The 22024-nt window shown below is 52.8% G+C and overlaps 3 protein-coding genes across 8 annotated transcripts; 1 reads left to right on the top strand and 2 right to left on the bottom strand.

The window, feature by feature from the left end:
- Window positions 1–401: 401 nt before the first annotated feature.
- On the bottom strand, window positions 402–9982 carry BTBD19 (BTB domain containing 19). 5 transcript variants are annotated; one of them, XM_066376169.1, is made up of 9 exons: window positions 9845–9982; window positions 8664–9545; window positions 7290–7503; window positions 7145–7198; window positions 1438–1497; window positions 1272–1340; window positions 1054–1185; window positions 801–926; window positions 402–668 (listed from the first exon to the last, which is right to left on the bottom strand). In XM_066376169.1, the coding sequence occupies exons 2-9, from the start codon at window positions 8747–8749 to the stop codon at window positions 534–536; spliced, it is 876 nt and encodes a 291-aa protein (XP_066232266.1). In that variant the 5' UTR covers window positions 8750–9545; window positions 9845–9982; the 3' UTR covers window positions 402–533. The 5 variants fall into 5 exon arrangements, with proteins under 5 accessions (XP_066232266.1, XP_066232264.1, XP_066232263.1 ...); XM_066376167.1 differs by having other exon boundaries at window positions 1054–1497; XM_066376171.1 differs by lacking the exon at window positions 801–926 and having other exon boundaries at window positions 415–668; window positions 1054–1340.
- Window positions 9983–10207: 225 nt separating this feature from the next.
- Window positions 10208–11536, top strand: DYNLT4 (dynein light chain Tctex-type 4). 2 transcript variants are annotated; one of them, XM_066376191.1, is made up of 3 exons: window positions 10208–10283; window positions 10683–10753; window positions 10839–11536. In XM_066376191.1, the coding sequence occupies exon 3, from the start codon at window positions 10850–10852 to the stop codon at window positions 11507–11509; it is 660 nt and encodes a 219-aa protein (XP_066232288.1). In that variant the 5' UTR covers window positions 10208–10283; window positions 10683–10753; window positions 10839–10849; the 3' UTR covers window positions 11510–11536. The 2 variants fall into 2 exon arrangements, with proteins under 2 accessions (XP_066232288.1, XP_066232289.1); XM_066376192.1 differs by having other exon boundaries at window positions 10683–11536.
- A 131-nt stretch (window positions 11537–11667) lies between these two features.
- On the bottom strand, window positions 11668–16437 carry PLK3 (polo like kinase 3). The gene is made up of 15 exons (XM_066376128.1): window positions 16114–16437; window positions 15874–15981; window positions 15665–15781; window positions 15396–15525; window positions 15222–15309; window positions 14336–14431; window positions 14049–14247; window positions 13812–13938; window positions 13521–13612; window positions 13189–13282; window positions 12970–13053; window positions 12714–12876; window positions 12433–12562; window positions 12156–12269; window positions 11668–12048 (listed from the first exon to the last, which is right to left on the bottom strand). Exons 1-15 carry the CDS (start codon window positions 16321–16323, stop codon window positions 11857–11859), a joined length of 1944 nt encoding a protein of 647 aa, XP_066232225.1. The 5' UTR covers window positions 16324–16437; the 3' UTR covers window positions 11668–11856.
- Between the last annotated feature and the right edge of the window lie 5587 nt (window positions 16438–22024).

Raw genomic sequence — 22024 nt, 5'->3', positions numbered from 1 at the left:
TGTTACTTTTCAGGCTTAGAAGGTAGGAGCCACCAAGCAAGTGTGAGGAAAAGAAATAAGGCCAGGACGAGATCCAGGTTTCTGGCTTGGGCACTCACCATGGGGTCAGAACTGGGAAAAGATGAGAAAATTGAATTTTGAACTGACTGAGGTGGACTATGTGAGGCATTTAGAAAGCGATCTCCAGGACGCAGTTCTGGAATTAAAGAGGCTGAGCTGAAAAGCTAAGAAGTGGTTATAACAGTAAACGGGACAGGCGAGAGTGGCCACGGACCGGCGACGGAGGGAACAGTGCGAGATAAATTATTTGATTTCCAGCCTGCCCAGGAGGTTAGGTCCAGCCGAAGCCCAGTCCTCCACGCCTCCCGCCCAGTCCCGGCCCCACCCACAGAGCTCTGTGCGCCGCGGCCGCGGTTCTTCCCACGCCTGGCTCGCGGAGCATGCCGGGAGCGGAAGCCCGCTCCCAGGGCCGAGCGCGTCCGGAAATGCAGTTTGGGACAGGCCCAAAATTCCTGGTAAGACCTAGCCTTGGGTCACTTAAAGGGCAGGTCTAGAAAGCTGTGATGCTCCCGGGGCAGGGTCCCCCTCCGGCGGCGGCACGAAGATCCCCGGGCCGCATCCCCTCTCCGCAGAGCGTGGCATTTCCACGCTTCCACGATCTGCTCCACCTGCAGGAGAAGACCAGTCACCGTGGAGCCCCGCAGTGCTCCCGTCACCCCTTCACCTGGCAGACCCTGGGCCACCCGCGCCTTTCCCCCACGTTGCTGAGTGGATCTGAGTCTGCTTTTTCGCGTCCGCACCGGGATGAGTGGCTCCTGCCGATTTTGCTCTTCCAGGGCGCTCAGCTCTGCGGGGGCCAGCAGGGCCAGTCTCAGCTCCCGCACCACCGGTGCCGCTACCTCGGCCACAGGCCTCTCCAGCACTGCCTGGGAACACCAACTCTGAGCCCAGGCAGGTGGGAACACCTGGCCCACAGCCCACCACCCCCTCGCCAGGTTTCTGCGGCCCGATCCTTCAGCGCCCCCAGACCGCATTCCCCTTCGTCTCGCTCACCGCGCCCACGCGCGCCCAGCTCCGGGCCGCCCGGACGAGTTCAGCCTCGTCCACGCAGAGCTTGTCACTGCGCAGCAGGGGCAGCAACGCGGGAGCTGACAGCTCCAGGAAGCTGCGGGTTCGAAGCACCTCCTGTGGGTCCGAGAATGGGTCAGGGCAGAGCAGAATGTCTGTGGGAGTGGGAGTATGAGCACGGGGGTGGGGAGGGGGGGCTGTACCTGGCTGTGGGTCTCTATGAAGGCTATGCAGCGCTCCTGCAATGGTCCCAGGCCAAAGGTTACAGCCATCTGAGAGCAGAATGAGGGAGATCAAGTTAGAGATGAGAGGCCATGAAGCCCAGCCCTCCACACTGGGGATTACCTGCCTGGGTCCAACAACACCCACCTGTAGCGCCTCACAAACTAGCTCTACATCCAGCACCTTTACCACAAACTCCAGGCATAGCTGGGGACAGAAATGAATGTGGGTTATGCTGAAGTATTCTTGCCCCAGAACCCAACCCCACCCCAGAAGCAGTGAGCAGGCTTGGAGAAGTCTACCAACCAGGCTCCTAGCAGCCTCAGGCCCAGAGCTTTGGCAAGCCAAGCCCAGCTGCCTCTCTTCTAGCACACACCCCACAACTCAGACTAGATAAGAAACATGGAAAAATTTCACTCTCCTTTTTCACTCAGGATGCTTATCTTCCTCTACTTGTCCCCCTCCTGACTTAAAGACACTCAGAACTGGAAACTTGGATTTCATCCATGACATCCTACTCATCCTCACATACAGAAAAGCATTGAGTCATACCAGTCCCACTTCTCTCAGTGCTCTCTTGGGTAAGGTGACCAACTTTTTTAAAATGAAAAGGAGGACAAAAATAAGTTGAAGAAAACAATATAGAAATAAAAGAAACATTTTATTCATTGCAACAATAATACACTATAATATGATTAATGCATATAAACACATTTATAATATTTTATATTGTAATTGTGCTTACATGCCTATTAATTTTTTTTTTTTTTTTTTTTGTATTTTTCTGAAGCTGGAAACGGGGAGAGACAGTCAGACAGACTCCTGCATGCGCCCCACCAGGATCCACCCAGCACGCCCACCAGGGGCGATGCTCTGCCCACCAGGGGGCGATGCTCTATTGCAACCAGAGCCATTGTAGCACTTGAGGCAGAGACCATGGAGCCATCCTCAGTGCCTGGGCCAACTTTGCTCCAATGTAGCCTTGGCTGCTGGAGGGGAAGAGAGAGAGAGGAAGGAGAGGGGGAGGGGTGGAGAAGCAGATGGGCGCTTCTCCTGTGTGCCTGGCCGGGAATCGAACCCGGGACTCCTGCACACCAGGCCAATGCTCTACCACTGAGCCAACCGGCCAGGGCCACATGCCTATTAATTTTTAATAATTGTAAGAAAAGAAAAAACTCATTTAGTAAAACTAAATATCAAACAAAACCACTAATTTGAAGTGATATTCGGATCTATTTATCATTTTCTAATTAAAAAACCTCTGTTGCCTGACCAGGCAGTGGTGCAGTGGATAGAGCGTCGGACTGGGATGTGGAAGACCCAGGTTTGAGACCCCGAGGTCACCAGCTTGAGCGAGGGCTCATCTGGTTTGAGCAAAAGCTCACCAGCTTGGACCCAAGGTCACTGGCTTGAGCAAAGGCAGGGGTCTCAAACTCGCAGCCCATGGACCGCATGCGGCCTGCCGAACAATTTTGTGCGGCCCGCAGACTAATCCATGAAGTTCAAAATATTTTGGATAAAATTAAGTAAGCCTAGGGGCCTACTTGTATTTTTCATTTCTCTAGCATCCTAGCTAGATATTAGCTTAGTTAACAGCAGTTGTGATGCGAACTACAGTTTCTGGTCGTTTTGTGACACTGAGTAAACTGCATGTACGATTGTGCTTGTTGTACTGATTTTTTTTTTTTGTTTTCAACTGCAGTGAGAAAAGTGTTGCGTAACAGTTGCCTTTTGTAGACCTAGTGCGGCCCGCCGAATGGCTGTGATCTTGCTCTGCGGCCCACATGCTGAGTTGAGTTTGAGACCCCTGAGCAAGGGGTCTCAGTCTGCTGAAGGCCCGTGGTCAAGGCACATATGAGAAAGCAATCAATGAACAACTAAGGTGTTGCAACGTGCAACAAAAAACTAATGATTGATGCTTCTCATCTCTCCGTTTCTGTCTGTCTGTCCCTGTCTATCCCTCTCTCTGACTCTGTCTCTGTAAAAAAAATTAATTGAAAAAAATAAAAATAAATAAGAATAAAATAAAAAACATCTGTTTTATGCAACTATTTAATCAAAATGCATTACTAATAGATATGGTTTGAGATTGGATTTCCACTTTAAAACTCGAATTTCAGGAAAATACTTGTAAATAAAATTATACATATTTGGAAATTATTAAATAGATAATGAATTAATAAAACATGAATTGTGTTTACCTGTCTGTGATTGAGAAATATACCTGGCCTGACCTGTGGTGGCGCAGTGGGATAAAGCGTCCACCTGGGACGCTGAGGTTGCCTGTTCGATACCCTGGGCTTGCCTGGTCAAGGCACATATGGGAGTTGATGCTTCCTGCTCCTCCCCTTTCTCTCTCTCTCTCTCTCTCTCTCTCTCTCCTCTCTGAAAATTGAATAAATAAAATCTTAAAAAAAAAAAAAAAGAAATATACCTGTATATTCACTGAGAAGGAAATAATCGTGAGTACACATGTGTGCCATGTTGTGTTTCAGTAAGAAGTACACAAAGCCATTTGCACGCTCGGTATATCACACGCTCTCTCAAGGTCTCCCTCTCATAATAGCGTCTTGCCACACTGTACTGATCCTTGATGAATCATGTCAAATACAAATACGTCATATCATACTCAATGGATTGACTCTGCATCAATCAAATACAGACATTTACAGATTAGTCTTCAATATCAATAAAGGAGGACACTTTTCTGAAGTTGGAAACGGGGAGGCAGTCAGACAGACTCCTGCATGCACCTGACCAGGATCCACCCGGCTTGCCCACCGGGGGGCGATCCTCTGCCCATCTGGGGCATCGCTCTGTTGCAACCAGAGCCATTCTAGCGCCTGAGGCAGAGGCCATGGAGCCATCCTCGACGCCCGGGCCAACTTTGCTCCAATGGAGCTTTGGCTGCCGGGGGGGAAGAGAGAGACAGAGAGGAAGGAGAGGGGGAGGGGTGGAGAAGTAGATGGGCCCTTCTCCTGTGTGCCCTGGCCTGGAATCGAACCTGGGACTCCTGCATGCCAGGCCGACGCTCTACCACTGAGCCAACTGGGTAGGGTTAAAGGAGGACACTTTTCAAGGGAGGATGGAACTTACAAAAGGACTGTTCTCCCTAAAGAGGACAATCGGTCACTTTACTCCTGGGCTAACCTTGTGCTTCCCCTGCTGCCCCCATTCCTATAGGACTGATAAATCTTCCCCATCTTTCCCAATCCTATCTCCCCTAGCTTCCAAATCCTCACCCTCTTACCAGAAACCTCTAGTGAGTCTCCACCACCTTCTGGGTAAAAGAAGTGCAAAAAACTTTTTCTTGCCTGACCAGGAGTGGCGCAGTGGATAAAGCGTCGGACTGGGATGCAGAGGACCCGGGTTCAAGACCCCGAGATTGCCAGCTTGAGTGAGGGCTCATCTGGTTTGAGGAAAAGCCCACCAGCTTGAACCCAAGGTCGCTGGCTCCAGCAAGGGGTTACTCGGTCTGCTGAAAGCCCGCGGTCAAGGCACATATGAGAAAGCAATCAATGAACAACTAAGGCAGGGGTCCCCAAACTATGGCCCGCGGGCCACATGCGGCCCCCTGAGGCCATTTATCCAGCCCCCGCTGCACTTCCGGAAGGGGCACCTCTTTCATTGGTGGTCAATGAAAGGAGCACATTGACCATCTCATTAGCCAAAAGCAGGCCCATAGTTCCCATTGAAATACTGGTCAGTTTCTTGATTTAAATTTACTTGTTTTTTATTTTAAATATTGTATTTGTTCCCGTTTTGTTTTTTTACTTTAAAATAAGATATGTGCAGTGTGCATAGGGATTTGTTCATAGTTTTTTTTATAGTCCGGCCCTCCAACGGCCTGAGGGACAGTGAACTGGCCCCCTGTGTAAAAAGTTTGGGGACCCCTGAACTAAGGTGTTGCAACACGCAATGAAAAACTAATGATTGATGCTTCTCATCTCTCTCCGTTCCTGTCTGTCTGTCCCTGTCTATCCCTCTCTCTGACTCACTCTCTGTCTCTATAAAAAATAAATAAATAAAAAATTAAAAAAACCAAACTTTTTCTTAATGTTTATGAGTTTATTTGAACCAAACTGATAATATATGCCAAGGAGCAAGATCTCAAATGCCCTAAGAAGTCTAATTATTATTATTTTTTTTACAGAGAAAAAGAGAGTCAGATAGAAGGACAGACAAGGACAGACAGGAACAGAGAGAGACGAGAAGCATCAATCATCAGTTTTTCACTGTGACATCTTAGTTCAGGGGTCACCAAACTACAGCCCATGGGCTGCATGCAGCCCCCTGAGGCCATTTATCCGGCCCCCACCACACTTCCAGAAGGGGCACCTCTTTCATTGGTGGTCAGTGAGAGGAGCATAGTTCCCATTGAAATACTGGTCAGTTTGTTGATTTAAATTTACTTGTTCTTTATTTTAAATATTGTATTTGTTCCCTTTTTTTTACTTTAAAATAAGATATGTCCCTGGCCGGTTGGCTCAGTGGTAGAGCGTCGGCCTGGCATGCAGAAGTCCCGGGTTTGATTCCCGGCCAGGGCACACAGGAGAAGTGCCCATCTGCTTCTCCACCCCTCCCCCTCTCCTTCCTCTCTGTCTCTCTCTTCCCCTCCCGCAGTGAGGCTCCATTGGAGCAAGGATGGCCCGGGCGCTGGGGATGGCTCCTTGGCCTCTGCCCCAGGCGCTGGAGTGGCTCTGGTCGCAGCAGAGCGACACCCCCGGAGGGGCAGAGCCTCGCCCCCTGGTGGGCAAAGCATCGCCCCTGGTGGGCGTGCCGGGTGGATCCCAGTTGGGCGCATGCGGGAGTCTGTCTGACTGTCTCTCCCTGTTTCCAGCTTCAGAAAAATACAAAAAAACAAAACAAAACAAAAAAAGATATGTGCAGTGTGCATACGGATTTGTTCATAGTTTTTTTATAGTCTGGCCCTCCAACGGTCTGAGGGACAGTGAACTGGCCCCCTGTGTAAAAAATTTGGGGATCCCTGCCTTAGTTGTCCTTTGATTGCTTTCTCATATGTGCTTTGACCATGGGGCTACAGCAGACCGAGTAACCCCTTGCTTGAGCCAGCGACCTTGGGTCCGAGCTGGTGAGCTTTGCTCAAACCAGATGAGCCCGCGCTCAAGCTGGCAACCTCGGGGTCTCACACCTGGGTCCTCTGCATCCCAGTCCCATGCTCCATCCACTGCACCACCGCCTGGTCAGGCCGAAGTCCAAATTTTTGAAGGTCCTGAATGAACCAGCTCCTAGCACCCTCTCCATTTCATCCCTTCCATGCCTCCTCTCACTCAGCCTAGCCATGACTAAATATTTCACAAGCTCTTTTTGTGCCTATGTGACTAGAACGCCATCTTTCCAACCCCCCCCCCCCCCCGAACAAACTCCTACACTGTTCCACCTAACCCAACACAAATATTTCCTCTCCTTGGTGGTGAGGACTAGAGAGAGACCCCCTTCAGTCTCAGCATCATCTACTCTTATCTATCACACTTTTTATCCCACTTGATTAAAGGAGGTCAAGTTGGAGACTGAAGAGGCCACAACGAAGCCCTCCACATAGGAGAGCTTTCATGTCTTTCTTTGAAGAACAAGGATCAAGGCTGACTGACATATCTTGGTATCTACAGCATCAGACATTAACACTCCATGTACCTCCACAACACACAAAAGGCATGCCCGTATCCTTTTGCACACTGGAACACATAAATGCCTATTTACACAGAGAGATATCCATACTTCTCTCTGTACTGGTGCATGTTCCTCTCCAGGACAGAATGAGTGTGAGGCAGGGTATGAACTGAGCTCCTAAGAGGCAAGGGAAATGAGACAGGGGCCTGCCACATAAACCCACCTCTCTCAGTTCCTCCAGCCCATATTCCACAGCTGCTGTCAGCACCTCCAGCACCTGCAAAGTGGGTGGTTGGGTTGGGAGTTCCCCCTGCCCCTCAGCCCACCTCCCTTCCTCTCCCACCCAGACCCCTGCCCTGCGGGCTCACAGAACGGCGGTGCAGTTTGACACTGTTGGTATACAAGAACTCCAGCACTGCCAGGAAGGCCTCAGCTGGTACAGTGCTTAACACCACGGGGCTAGGCACCCCAGGGCCTGGCTCCGGGTCCAGAAGTCGCTGGAAAAAGTTGCATCTACAGGCCAACAAGCACCGGTGGGCAAACACCTCCTGCCTTTCTTGACCGACCACAAAGCGAACATCACTGTGGGAGAGATGGGCAGAGCCAGTGGAGAGGAAACCAGAGCATGCCATACGGTAAAATTCTAGGCTTTGCCTTTTCCTATTCTGGGCCTTTGTTTCCTTATCTGTGGGCTTAGTCCTTCCAGCAGATGGTCTGGGACACAGAGACCTGGGTTCTACTCCCACCCCACCCTATAGTGGGGCTCAGGCAAGTGACTTTCTACCTTTGGATCTCAGGTTTCTCTCCCATGAAATGGGATGGTAACCCCAAATTCTCAGGTCTCAGAGGAGGTGGCTGTGCCAGGGCTGATGCAAGATTGGTCCCAGAGTCTTGGGGGAAGGGAAGCTCTTCTTGGCTCCTCCTCCAGACTCAGCTTTTTTCACCCTCCTCCTGGCAGGAGCGGGTGGGAGGATGGAGGTACAGACTACACTAGCTGCAACAGACACAGCAGAAATGCACCATCAAGAGGCCAGACCACATTTTCCATCTTCATGATCACTTCCTGCCCCAGCCTCTGGGCCTCTGACAACACAGTGAGTAGGAGGCAGGAGATGAAGCTTCAGTTCCTGGAGCCTCCTAGTCCCGGGTCCAAACTGGGGTTTCCACTACTCAGACCTGACTGATCCCCAAAGCAGTAGGGTTATAGGAGTCACCAGCCCTTGCAGAGGAACCCAGCTCTGAGCCAGTAAGGACAGAAGGCTGCACTCTAGTTCTCCTGACCAGCCCTGCCCCATACTTTACCCCTGGTTTCAGACACCACTGGCATCCTAGGCAGGCAGTGAGCCCCAGGCAGCACCCTTAAACCACTTCCTGGCTGAGACTCTGGCTCAATCCCTCCAGTTTTGCTTCCCTTGTGAATCCCCAGTTCCCAGAACAGGGTCATCTGCTCCTCTGCCTCCCCAGGGACTCAAGTTACATCCCTTCTCTCAGGGGGCTGAGGGCTCTTCTCTGCCAGGAGCCCAAGATCCAAAAAAGGAAGACCTTTGCCTGAGGTCGCACAGTCACTCTGGGCTGCAGGTCCCATTGCCCTCCATCTCTGGCTCTCAAGATGTCATGGACCTCGAGTTCGGCAAGAGAGTCAAGTTCTAGTTCCCCACCTCTTCTGTACCCAGCGCCTTCTCAGTCATGGGACCCAGCAGAGCCAGCCATCAAAAACCCACGGACAGGGCCAACCCCCTCACCTGTATAGGCGGTTGTTGACGAGGCTTCGGAGTGCTGTGGAAAAGGGCTCAGCTTCCCCATGCACAACCAGTCCGGGGGTCTCCATGGATGGGGTGGGGCAAGGGAGTAAGTGGGTGGAACAGCCAGTAAGCTTGTTGTTGGTTGGTATGTGGGAGGCAGTAGGTGGGAAGGAGCGGGAGGCCTGGCCAGGCCTAACTGCTGGTAAGGAGACTAGAAAGGCCTGAGAGGGAGGGGCAGGAGCTTGGGAGGCCTGTTTGCTGAGAAGCTGTTTAGGGATGGGGCAGGAGAGGCCCAGGTTCCTGAAGAAAGCATCAGAGGTAAAGGAAGCCGGAGGTTTGGCTTGGTGATGGGGACTCAGGCAGGGGACCAAGAGAGGCCGAGGTGGAGCTGACTAGACCTGGAAGGAGAGGCTAGCTGCAAATGAGGCCTCAGCTGGGAGCCTGCCCAGGCAGCTGCTAGGGTGGGAAGCCTGTGGGTTTCCAAGGAAACTGGAGTCTGGCCTGAGAAGGCCCCGCCCATCTCCCACAGGCTTAGGGAAAACTTCAGACCTCAGAGGAGCCCTGAGCAGAGTTGGAGGGTCTTAGCTCCTTGGCCCTTGCCTGTCCTGGTTTCAGAGACTCCTTGCCCCTCCTACCCCCCAACCCACAAGCACACAAGGTTCAGATCTGGTTAGCCAGCTCTGGGGAAACCCCCTCAACAAGGGAAGGAACCAGGAAGGCAGTGCTTTCCCAGCAACCCATGGCAACTCTACCGCTCAGGCAAGGGGCCCGTACCCTGCGGGGCCCAGACAGGGCTTACTTATGAGGGGGCAGTCTTGTCTCTAGAGGGGGTCAGATGAGGAGGTGTCAATTCTGACAAAGGAGTCATGGCCTCTGGCATCCCTGAAATGCAATACAGAGGTGTGGCAAGCTGGGGACAAGCCTGAGTGCTTGGTCAGCAGAGACTGGATGCCTCGAGTGTGAGCCCACCCCCTTGCCTTCCCTCCACTGTGCTGAGGCAGCCTGGACTCGAGGAAGTCAGCCAAGCCCCACCCTAGCTCTGCTCAGGGAGCGGAAATGTTTGTCCTTGTTTAGAAGGGAAGACTACTGTCATGATGTGCCCCTTCCTGTGTGCCCAGATCCTGACTTCTGAGCAGCCACCTCTACCACTCAAGGTCTTCCCATATCCCTCTGAGACTTACAGGTGAAGAGTGAAGAGCCATTCTTCTCAAGGGGAGAAGTGGACGGTGGCTTAAGAGCCCTGGGGTAGGGACACCTTTCTGACCAGAGCCCCTCTCTACATCTGCTCCTTCAGCTCTTGTCATGGTAGAACATTGCTGGGCTCTAAGCCCCTGCTGTCCCTTCTTCCCTGACAACTCAGGCACCCTGCACTCAGCGCGTGCTCACAGTAGTAACATTCCCAGGTTAAGCCAAAGCCCAGATGGAGGAAGGGAGCAAGGAAGGGAGGGGCTTTTGCCCAGCAACCCGTGGCAACTCCACAACACGGGCAAAGGGCCCTTATTTTCCCATCGGCAGGTCAGGCCAGCCAGGCTGAGAGCTGGAGGCCAAAGGCTGCAGGTGACTCAGGGTGCCTGCGGGAGTTTCGAGAGAAGAGAGCAGCTATACCAGATGGTTCTGGAGGTAGGGCCAGAGGCCAAAGGCAGAGTGGAAGGAGTTCCTGTGTAACCTGTCCCCAGCCTCAACCAGTTGTGGGGAGATCTTTGTGCCCACCATTCTAGGAGCAGGTTGGGGTGGAAGATGACTCGATTCAATACCCACAGGGCTAGAAGGACCTCTAGGGGTCGGAGCTGGGTCTGAATGTCCCTCCTTCTGGCTAGGGGTTGGAGGCACCACTGTCTGGGCTGAGGCAAAGGGAAGATACTGTTCCTTTCTCCTGCTGGCCGTCAGGCTGAGGGGAGAAAAGGAGCTCACTTAGCTGACCTCCATAGTGCCCAAGGGAAAGTGGAGCTCAGGGGCCAGAAACTAACCCAAGATGATAGTCTTAAGCAGCATCTCTTGCCTTGCTTATGTCCCTAACAGCCCTTAACCTTCCAAGAACCAAGGAATCCATTCAGCCCCGGACTATTTTAATTCCTGTCTCAAAAACACAGGTAAGAAGGTAAAATCCCGATCAAGAAACTGGGTGGTACTCAAAGGGCCATTGAAGGCCACCCAATCCAAGTGTGGGTCTTCCAGCCAGCAGACCCATGGCTGGCAGGCCTGTGCCCCCGGGACGCCAGGAGGAGGAAACTGCCAAAGACTCTGGGTTGAAACTATCACCGTTGCGGCCTCCAGGCCACTTGACCAGCATTGATGAGGACCGGCCAGCAGGTCTGGGCCCAGCCTCCCGCCGTGGCTCCATGCTGGGCCTGGCCCTGTCCTTTTCCCGTCGCAATTCGCTGATTGGACCAGGTATGGGTCCTGGGGGCCGACGTCCATCCTTGGGCCCAGTGCCTCCATTAGGCTCTCGGGTCAGCTTCTCTGGATTGCCCCTGGCACCTCCTCGGCGGATGGCGCCCTCATATCGCACTGAGCCGGCACCCGGGGAGCGCTGGGAGGCCACGCGAGCACAACGTGCCCTGGAGGAGGCACTGGCTGCTGGACTGCAGGACACATGCTACTCTGGCACCAAAGCGGGGCCGCTGGCGCGCACTGTGTGCGAACTGGTACACATGCGCCTGCGAGAGCTCAGCCCGCCACGCTACAAGCTGGTGTGCAGTGTGGTGCTGGGGCCAAATGCCGGCCAGGGTGTGCACGTGGTCAGCCGCACACTCTGGGATGTGGCCAATGATGGTCTGGCCTCTGCCACCTTCACCAATGCCTCGCTTTTTGCAGTGGCCATAGTCCACGGGCTGTACTACGAGTAAGGAGGCATCCAAGTTCTACAAAATGGTTTATTATTCCAGGACGAGGCCCTCCCTAGGGCGCACATCCCAATAAATAAATGTCTGTTAATAAATAAAAGTGGTCCATAAATAACACCCCCTAGCTGGGGGCTAAGGCTCAGGCTTTTCTTGGAGAAGGGATAGGAGGCAGCTAGTACAGGAAGCCTCCAACCCCAGTAAAGCTGGTCCCTGATTCCCTGGGGGATTAGGCCCAGAGCCCCCAGTGAGGCACCAAAGGGATAGGGAGGGCCAGAGGCGAGGGCTAAAGCCTTACAGGCACAGGCCGTAGGCCTGAGGGCTTGGGTCACAGCCTGCTCTGCAGGTGGGGCCTAGGCGGAGCAGCGGTCCCGAAGCAGGCGCAGAGTATAGCGGAGCCGCTGCCGCAGGTCGGGGGAGCAGCCCAGCTGCCGAAGGTGGGAAGCAAGGTAAGTGCTAGCGCTCCGATTGCGGGCCACAAAAGTCACAAGGAGGGGCTCCCAGCCACTGAGGATCAGCTTGGTGTGGTCTCCATAGAAGTTTACCTGTGCACAGAAGGATGGCATTGATCAGGGCCTAGACCCAGCTCCAGCTTCCTTCCTACCACCCCAGGTACCCCAGAACTTCCCCAAACTCCGAGAGGAGCTCTTACCTGGACAGTACCATCACTAAACAGCATGAGTAGGGCCTGATCAGTCTTAACCCACTGAAGTAGGAGTGGGGGGACAGGCACCTCCACTTCTTCCACACTGGGCAGATCTCCACCCTGGGGGGGAGGGGCAGGTCACTTTTCTGACATGAGTCAAGCCCCTTCCCACTGATGTCTCCCTTAGAGGTTCAGCCTTCATCTGTGAGCCTCTCCACAAAGGGGAATAGGAAGGGACCAGGATGTGTTAGTCCTCAAATGTGCCCAACCGCAGTCCACACACCTTCATGAGGCGCTGCTCCATGTAGGAGGTGAAATACCGCAAGACACTCAGCTGAGGCTGCAGGGCCCGAGGCACCGCACCCACAGAGAAAGAGAAGTGCTTTATGCTGGTGGGGTTGTAGTGCACAGTCCTGCAGGGAGGAGACAGAGGTCAGAGGGAGCCCTGCACTGATGCCCCTCTCCTGAGAGACCCCAGGACCCTGAGCCCAGGAGCACACCAAGGTATGGCCCAGCTGGGTACAATGGCCTGGATACAAGGCACACACCCATAATAGCACTTACTTTCTGTTGGCTGACAGGGCCATGTGTGTGCCGTTGTTGAAGAGCACAGCCACTCGGCGGCTGGACAGCTGATACCCAAAGCCAAACTTGTTTGAGTAGTCAACCCACTTGCTGACCCACACCAGAGGCTCTGGCTGCGCCAGGGGAGCTGGGTTCTGTTCCGCTGTCATGGGAGAGGAAGGAGTAAGGACCTGTTCCTGGCCTCCCAGCCAAAGAACTCCCACCATCATTCTCATGTACCAGACCTGAACCTTACCTGGGGGCATGAAGGCCAGGCAGTTTCTCAGAGCACAGAGGGCAGACTCCACCACTGTGGCCACAGTCAGACCTTCTTCAAACCCTAAAGGGAATGGGGTACTCAGAATTAGGCATTCGTCACCTAGGACCCAGGCTTGTCCTTCTGCCTCCTCCTTCCCTCTGGTCCCTGTTCTCAGCCCAGCAACCTCTAGCACCTCTCATACTCCTGGCTGCTCACCATCTCCACTACTCGCCAGTGTCCCACGGGGTGAGCTGTCTTCAGGTGCTGTCTCTACCAGGCTGAGGGGGGCAGGACCGGAAGCTGCTGGAGCCTGGAGGGTTGGGTAGGGGGAGGGAGTGAGATAGGCCCCGAAATCCAAATCTTTCAGAGTCCATGGGCCAGCCCTGTCCTGCACCCAGGGCACCCCAGGTCAGCCCCACCTGCCTAATGAGACAGCCAATTAGGCCACCACAAGGCTAGATGCTTCACCAGCCTCTTTTATCCCAAGCTTCCCATAGCTGCTAGGGTGGGGGTGAGTCAGGGAAACACTGCCCATGTGAGCACCTCACCTCAGGACTGGGATCCTGACGGCCAATGGATGTCCGAGTGAGGCCACTCACCAAACAGGAAACCTCGTCCCGCTCTTCAGGATGGTTCTTACCTGGATGGGGCAAATGTAGCTCTCAGTATCCTGCTTCCCACAGGGATAACACAGATTGGCACATCCGAGTGCCTATATAACACACACTGTCCCCAGGGACTCACTGGCACTCACACTCACACCACCACAATGTATGTGTACGATATAACAAGCCCCCTGTCGCTCTGTACCCTTGAAACCACTGGCATTCCAGACTCACTCTTATTCTTCTTCCTGCCAAAGAGGCTCTTGGTAACTTTGACAAACAGCATCCTAGCTGGGTTAAGGGGTATCAGGTCTGGGACTGTCACGCAGCTGTTGACAGGGAGCCGGTCGGGGGTGTAGCCCTGAAGAATAGAGCCATGTGAGCAGAAAAGAGAGGCCCCCACGGGTCCTGTCACCTGCCCCCCATTTAATCCCCTGGGTATGTACAAACTGGACTCAGGTGTCTTCAGACCTTGGTAAAGAAGTCATGGCGCAGGATCTGGTCAATCGAGGGGCGGTCCTGGGGTGAGGCTCGGAGGATGGCAGCCAGGAGCTGACGGGCCGGCAGTGAGAGGCTGGCGGGCAGCGTGTAGTGGACCTGTTTGATGCAGCGGTATGTCTCCTTCAGATCGACTGTCTCAAAGGGGGGGCTCCCACACAGCAGCGTGTACCTGGGGCCAGAGATAAGAGGTCAGGAGTAAAGGGGAAGGTGTGCCCCACCCATGCACCCATCTGTGCACAGATGACCCTGGGACTCACATGACACAGCCCAGGGACCACACATCTGCCTCTGGGCCATGGCCTTGTCTCTGGAGCACTTCTGGAGCCACATAGTTAGGGGTGCCACAGATGGTCCTGAAAAGGGGTAGGGACGAGAGGGAAAAGTTCAGAGCCAGCTCAGCTTTCCCCTACCTCATCCCTGCCCCCACTGTGAGTTCAGACAAAGCAGCTGCCTGTCACCAAAGGCCAGAGAACTTCTGCTTGTCTTAGGACAATGGATGCTAGGGATGGCAGCTGAGCCCACGCCTACCCGCCTGGCCCAGCTGCTCATCTGCTCTGTAGGACAGGAGGAGGGCCTGACCCAGCCCCCACCTCCAGGGTCAACAGAGGGTCCATCACTGAGCCCTTCCCCCTTCCCCCACTCCTGTCTGTCAGACACCCATACAGGCTGCCACCTCCTACGGTCTGTGTCACATCCACTCACCAACACCAGCTGTCACATCCCCCATAAACACTCATCTGCCACACATACTATCTGTGTCCCTCACACCCAGTCATGGCCACAGCAGGTCTTCTAACACACACAGGGTTTTATGTCCTGCCATTCCCACACTTTCAGTCTGTCTCATACACAAAATGCTTATGCCATCTTCCCCCTTCCACACACAAGATCACCTTCAAGAATCCTTATACTCCCACCTGTCTCAAGGCCGCGGACACCCAGAGGACCCTCAGCCTTTCCACCAGTCCCAGTAACCCAGGCTGCTGCTTACACCTTCACACATTCACAGCCCAGCTTCTCTCCCTGTCTATCACACACACACACACACACATATCAGGCAGTCGTGGTGCTTCCCACAGACTCTGTCATGCACATCATCTGTGACACATACAGACTCTGGCCGCCCCAGCCCCAAACACTCACTTCTTCCTATGCTCTGGGGGCTCCAACCGGGTTGCCAGCCCAAAATCCCCCATCTTCAGTTCCATGTTCTCAGTGATAAAAAAATTTCCTGGACGGGGGGCAGAGAGGTGTGTCAGACTTCTTTCTCTCTGCCTCCCCACCCCCACCCCCATGCTGCTGGCCCAGCAGTCTCACCCAGCTTGAGGTCTCGGTGCAAGATGCCCCGCTGATGCAAGTACTTGAGTCCCGAAAGGATCTGCCGCAGGTAGTAGCGGACCTCTGGTTCCAACAGGGTGTGACGGGCCTTCCAGATGTGGGCCAGAGACTACAGAAAGCCACTGGTTCAGATCCTGGTCTACCCTTCCTGACTCTCCCTCCATCTGTGCTCGATGAGGAAGAGGCAGGATCTCCAGCTTTGGACCTTAAGGCCCCTTTACCCCTCACCCTGCATCACCATCCCTCACCTTCCGGCTGCAGAGCTCTAAGAAAATGTATATGTTATCAGCATCCTCAAAGTGGTGCAAGAAACGCACGATGTGGCGGTGCTGCAGGCCGCGGTGTAGCTCAATCTCATTTAGAATCTGCAGTAGGGGCGCAGGGTTGTCATCCTTTAAGGGCTCCCACGCCACCGTCCCCACCCCCTCTAGTCCGCTGGGCCAGGGCCCAGGCCCACCTTCTCGCGCTGATGCGGCTTGGTGATGCGGCTCTGCGAGATGACTTTGACCGCGTAGGCGTTGCCGGTCTCAGTGTCCGTGGCCTCATAGCAACGCGCGAAGCCCCCCTGCGGGGAGGAAGCATCAGGGATGGTGCTCCAAGAAAGGCTGGATCTGGCCCGCAGAGGTCCCAAGCGCCCGACGCGGGTAGAGGTTGGCCAGGGCACCCTCCACCCTGGCTAACACTACCCCCAGCTCACCTTGCCCAACAGGCGGCCTTTGAAGTAGGTGCGGCCGCTGCCTGGGTCCGTGATGAGGCGCCCGGGGTCTGGCGCTGGCGGCCCGGTCAGCGTCTCGAGTTCAAGTCCCGGCACGGCACTCGGAGGCGGCCCAGGTCCGGCGGGGGGCGCGGGCGGAGCGGCCGCACGTTGAAAGAGGCGCGGGGACAGGATGGCGGCAGCGGGCTCCATGCGGCAGGTGAGTCGCAGGCGCGGGCCGGGCTCGTTCTCGGTTCCACCCGGCCAGGGCCGCGCGCAGCGCTGCCTGGGTTTGCTACTCTGGGCTCGCGCCCGAGGAAGCGTGGCGTTTTTATCAATGAACGCCGGCCCCTCCACTGCGTCTCGTCATTGAGAGCCCGCCCTCTTCCTGGCGGCGACTCACCGCGGAGCCACACCTTCCCAGGCCTTACATCACTAGGAAGCTCCTCCTCCCATCCAACCCTCCTCCAGGCCCAACCTCCTCCTCATGCCTTAAAGACGCAGCCGTACTGCTAGTTACCATGCGGATCCCACCAGGATGTAATGGTTATCCGTTTCTCCGTCCCTATCCACCCCCCCTGGTAACGGGGGACCCACTTCTTTCCCAGTTCTTCGGGATTTATGCTGAAGTCTGAGTGGGTTCTGGGCATCTGGGGAGTCTCCCTAGCAACTAGGTGGACCAGCGTTCCAGCCGCGAGGGGAGAGTCAGGCGGCGCTCGCTTTCACCAGGCGCATCACTAACATTCCCATTTAAGTGCGTGTGTCCCTAGCCAGAGCCCGCACGTCCAACAAGTGCTGCCCCCTTTACTGCTTGGTAAGAATTGCACCCTGTCGAGCCTGGACTGGCTTGCGCAATGTTGAGGGGCGGGGCGGGGCCCGGGGCTGCCCTGCTGACTTTTGGCTTCAAACAGCGCCTCGCATTTAAAGATTTTACCATGCACCTGTCCGCATCTTTCACTGCTCACCTCTACACTCAAGGGGCAGGTCTGGGCTCTCTCTCCCTGAAAACACCCACTGCCCTGAATCAGCAACCGGAAGGCCAGGAAATGAAGGATGGGAATTGAATTTTCTTAAACCTAGCAATGGACAATTAGGCAGGTGGTCCGGGGATCATTTGGACCCTTAAAATCCTGGTCCATGCCCATCCTTCCCAGAACCAGAGACAGAGGTTGGGTCTTAATCCCTCTGGAGTTTTTGTGAGTATCAGAGGTCTCCTGGCCTTGTCCTGCTCACCTTTCTGCTTTCACTCTGTGAGCCAATCAATTATTTTTTAAACATTTTTAAAATTTTATTTAGAAATTAAATTTAATGGGGGGGGGGTGTTGATCCAATCAGTTATTAAGCTATTCAGTTCTCAAAGATTTATTGAGGCCCTGGCCAGTTGGCTCAGTGGTAGAGTGTCGGGCCTGGCGTGCAGGAGTCCCGGGTTCGATTCCCGGCCAGGGCACACAGGAGAAGCGCCCATCTGCTTCTCCACCACCCCCTCCTTCCTCTCTGTCTCTTTCTTCCTCTCCCGCAGCCGAGGCTCCATTGGAGCAAAAAGATGGCCCGGGCGCTGGGGATGGCTCCTTGGCTTCTGCCCCAGGCGCTAGAGTGGCTCTGGTCACGACAGAGCGACGCCCTGGATGGGCAGAGCATCGCCCCCTGGTGGGCGTGCCGGGTGGATCCTGGTCGGGCGCATGCGGGAGTCTGTCTGACTGCCTCCCCATTTCCAGCTTTGGAAAAGTAAAAAAAAAAAAAGATTTATTGAGATATTGAGAGCACCTGCTAAGTGCCCAGCACTATCTGAATAAGCCTGGCCAAGGTTATAGTCCTTTGATTTACAATCTGCTTGATGGAAACATACAACAGGCAAATATGTAAATAAGATAATTGCAGGCTGTGAAAAATGCTATGAAGGAAGTTAACAGAAGAGTAACCAAAGATCCTACTTTAGGGAGAACAGTCAAGGAAGTCAACAAATATTTGCTGAGTACCCATTCCTGTCCATTTAAACTCCCCAATATCTCTGAAATCTATCCACTTCATTCCAGCTCCCCACACACACACACACACACCCTAATCTGTGTCACAGTCTCTCTGGTTGGATTATTGCTATAGCACCTTGCATCGCAGTTTCATCTTCCTTCCTATAGCCAGCCCACCTACTCCCTCATTGGGCCCACAAGGCGCTACTCTCTAACCTTGCCCTTCACAGCCACTGAAGAGTGAACCAAAACAGCTTGAGATATGGCAAAATCCTAGTAACTCAGATGAGGGGGAGTGGGAGATGAGAAAGGGCGAGAAGACCTTCAGTGCCAGACTCAGGAACTTGGTCTATATTCTACGGATCAACAGTCTTCCATGGGGAATACAGTACTATTGGGGCCAGAAGGAACAAATCCACAGGGGAAATGGGGCTGAGGCATGTATAGTTTGAAAAGGCATACCTGTATTTGGTATTGCAAGTCTATTTTGGAAAATAAAATGTATTTGTATTAGCTTCCTAATGTTGCCATATTAAAATACCATAGACTAGGTGGCTTTAACAACAGACATTTATTTCCTCAGTTCTGGAGACAAATTAACAAAATAAAAACAAAGAGAAGTTTATTAACATGTATAACTTATGTATGCATGGAATATATCCAAGGAAAACAAGTAATTCTCCCATGTGCCTTAGAATTCAGATTTAAATATCCTCTTAATAGGAAAAGGGTGGGGGGGAGGACATAAGCCTCTTAGGGTAGAGTAAGTGATTTCTAGGGTCAAGGGGTTAAGCTTCTTGCCCAAGAGTGCATATAACTACCAAGAGGCAGAGCCAAGAGGTGAACCTAAGATGTCTGGCTCCACTATATACCTTTGCCTGACTTTTCTAGGGGTCATTTGTTCTGTCCTTGCATCTGTCTTATGACACTACTCCGTGTTCCATGTCTTTCTTACCAGTGCCCTTTCTCCTCCCCGCAAGACTCTCACAACCTCTGCCCCCTCTGAGGTTTTTCTGAGCTCTCTGGATCTCCATCCCCAGGGGATGTCGTCAGTCCGTTGCCCCTAGTGAGCATATGCCCACACTCTTTGCCAATTCAGCAGCTCAGAGGCAAGAATCTCTTGACAGTGTCAGGTTACAGAAGCTACGGGAGTCTTTCAAGAATGAGCGATGCCAAGTAAGGCTGGAACTCAGAAAGGGCTATTGGATTCAGCAATAAAGAGGCCTCAGGTGGTCCTTGCTGGGTGTAGAGGTAGAAGCGCTAAAGCTGGGCCAGAGAGAAGAGAGATGCTAATAGCGACAGTACAGGGGTGAGGTTCCAATAATTTAACAACCAGTTCTCTGCCCTGATGACTGTTTTAAGTACTATAAAAAAACGATATACTGAAAGGTAGTTTATTATTTCATGCATTTAAGACTTAAATAAGAACAATTAAAAAGGTACACAAAACTAGAATATAAGAAAGAGTTTTAAAATATTAATGAAAAAATGTTAAATAATACCTGACTAAAAACAATACAAATTGTCCACCCCCTGGTTGTTTGGCACTTTTTATGTTATATATTTGTTTACTGAAGTAACAAACGCGAGGGAATTAGAATGTAGTATTTCATCAAAAGTATAATGAGCCTGACCTGTGGTGCTGCAGTGGATAAAGCATCAATCTGGAATGCTGAGGTTGCTGGTTTGAAACCCTGGGCTTGCCAGGTCAAGGCACATACAACAAGCAAGCAATGAACAACTAAAGTGGAGCGCCTGACCAGGCGGTGGCGCAGTGGATAGAGCGTCGGACTGTGATGCAGAGGACCCGGGTTCGAGACCCCAAGGTCGCCAGCTTGAGTGCGGGCTCATCTGGTTTGAGGAAAAGCCCGCCAGCTTGAACCCAAAGTCGCTGGCTCCAGCAAGGGGTTACTCGGTCTGCTGAAGGCCCGCGGTCAAGGCACATATGAGAAAGCAATCAATGAACAACTAAGGTGTTGCAACGCGCAATGAAAAACTAATGATTGATGCTTCTCATCTCTCTCTGTTCCTGTCTGTCTGTCCCTGTCTATCCCTCTCTCTGACTCACTCTCTGTCTCTGTAAAAAATTTTTAAAAATAAATAAATAAATAAAGTGGAGCAACTATGAGTGATACTTCTCACTCCCCCAATCCCTTATCTCTGTAAAATCAATAAATAAAATCTTTTCTTTCTTTTTTTTTTGTATTTTTCTGAAATGAGAAGTGGGGAGGCAGACAGACAGACTCCCACATGCATCAATTTGGGATCCACCCAACATGCCCACTAGGGGGCGATGTTCTACCCATCTGGGGCGTTGCTCCATTGAGACCGGAGCCATTCTGGCACCTGAGGCAGAGGCCATTGAGCAATCCTCAGTGCCGGGGCCAACTTTGCTCCAGTGGAACCTTGGCTGCGGGAGGGGAAGAGAGAGATAGAAAGGAGAGGAGGAAGAGTGGAGAAGCAGATGGGCGCCTCTCTTGCATGCCCTGGCTGGGAATCGAACCCGGGACTTCCACACACCAGGCCAACGCTCTACCGCTGAGCCAACCGGCAATAAATAAAATCTTAAGATAAAAGTATAATGAGTTTTATGAAATAAATAAATAAATATTACAAGCTTAGTTCCATCAATTTTTTTTCACGTATGGACAGAATGAACATTACTACATGTACTTAGAATACGCTGTTGCACAGATGAACACTAAAAAAGTAAAGAATGTAAATTTGTGATTTTCACATTGGACGGCTACCCAGGCACCTACCTTAGAGAGAACCCTGATTACTTTTATTTATTTATTTATTTATTTACAGAGATAGAGAGAGAGAGAGAGGGATAGATAGGGACAGACAGACAGGAATGGTTGGAGAGAGATGAGAAGCATCAATCATCAGTTTTTTATTGTTAAACCTTAGTTGTTCATTGATTACTTTCTCATATGTGCCTTGACCGTGGGCCTTTAGCAGACTGAGTAAACCCCTTGCTCGAGTCAGCGACTTTGGGTCCAAACTAGTGAGCTTTGCTCAAACCAGACGAGCCCACACTCAAGCTGGCAACCTCGGGGTCTCGAACCTCGGTCCTCCGCATCCCAGTCCAATGCTCTATCCACTGCGCCACCGCCTGGTCAGGCAACCCTGATTACAAGTACTGTTTTGTTTGTTTGTTTGTTTGTTTGTTTGTTTGTTTTCTGAAGCTGGAAACGGGGAGAGACAGACAGACTCCCGCATGCGCCCCACCGGGATCCACCCGGCATGCCCACCAGGGGGCAATGCTTTGCCCCTCCGGGGCGTCGCTCTGTTGCAACCAGAGCCACTCTAGCGCCTGGGGCAGAGGCCAAGGAGCCATCCCCAGCACCCGGGCCATCTTTGCTCCAATGGAGCCTCGCTGCGGGAGGGGAAGAGAGAGACAGAGAGGAAGGAGAGGGGGAGGGGTGGAGAAGCACATGGGCGCTTCTCCTGTGTGCCCTGGCTGGGAATCGAACCCGGGACTTCTGCACGCCAGGCCGCGGCTCTACCACTGAGCCAACCGGCCAGGGCCACAAGTACTGTTTTAAAAACAAGTTCGCAGAGAGAAGACAAGATGGCGCTGGAGTAGGCAGACGTACCAACATCCACCTCCCAGAACCAAAGTGGATTACAAAATAATTTTAAGAACTATCTTCTGGAAAAACCAACTTTGGACTATACTAAGAGGACTCTTCAACCAAGGAACACTGAAGAAGCCACACTGAGACTGGCAGAGGAGAACAGAAGCTCCATCTCCACGCATGCTGCAGATGACTTTTCCAGTCTACCTGAATCATCACCAGCTAGAAGCAGCAGTCATTGGGCCTTGGACGTGAGCTGCAAAGTATAGAATTGTGACAACAATTCCAGTGCCATGCAGGCTTTTCCTGGAGGTGGACTTTTCCTGGACTCCTGCTCCCTGTGACAGCTCCTAACAGACTGAA

The sequence above is a fragment of the Saccopteryx leptura genome, chromosome 3 (genome assembly GCF_036850995.1).
Source record: "Saccopteryx leptura isolate mSacLep1 chromosome 3, mSacLep1_pri_phased_curated, whole genome shotgun sequence".
Classification (NCBI taxonomy): Eukaryota; Metazoa; Chordata; class Mammalia; order Chiroptera; family Emballonuridae; genus Saccopteryx; species Saccopteryx leptura.
This window is presented reverse-complemented; position numbering and strand designations above follow the sequence as displayed.

Coding starts and splice junctions, on each gene's coding strand:
- PLK3 (XM_066376128.1), bottom strand. CDS start 16,323: ATGGAGCCCGCTGCCGCCATCCTGTCCCCGCGCCTCTTTCAACGTGCG. Junction 15,982..16,113: donor AAGGCCGCCTGTTGGGCAAG/GTGAGCTGGGGG, acceptor TCCTCCCCGCAG/GGGGGCTTCGCGCGTTGCTA. Junction 14,432..15,221: donor CCCCCAGAGCATAGGAAGAA/GTGAGTGTTTGG, acceptor ACCCCTTTTCAG/GACCATCTGTGGCACCCCTA.
- DYNLT4 (XM_066376191.1), top strand. CDS start 10,850: ATGGCTGGCAGGCCTGTGCCCCCGGGACGCCAGGAGGAGGAAACTGCC.
- BTBD19 (XM_066376166.1), bottom strand. CDS start 8,749: ATGGAGACCCCCGGACTGGTTGTGCATGGGGAAGCTGAGCCCTTTTCC. Junction 1,498..7,144: donor GGCTGGAGGAACTGAGAGAG/GTGGGTTTATGT, acceptor TTCTGTCCCCAG/CTATGCCTGGAGTTTGTGGT. Junction 927..1,053: donor GCTGGGCGCGCGTGGGCGCG/GTGAGCGAGACG, acceptor TGGTGTTCCCAG/GCAGTGCTGGAGAGGCCTGT.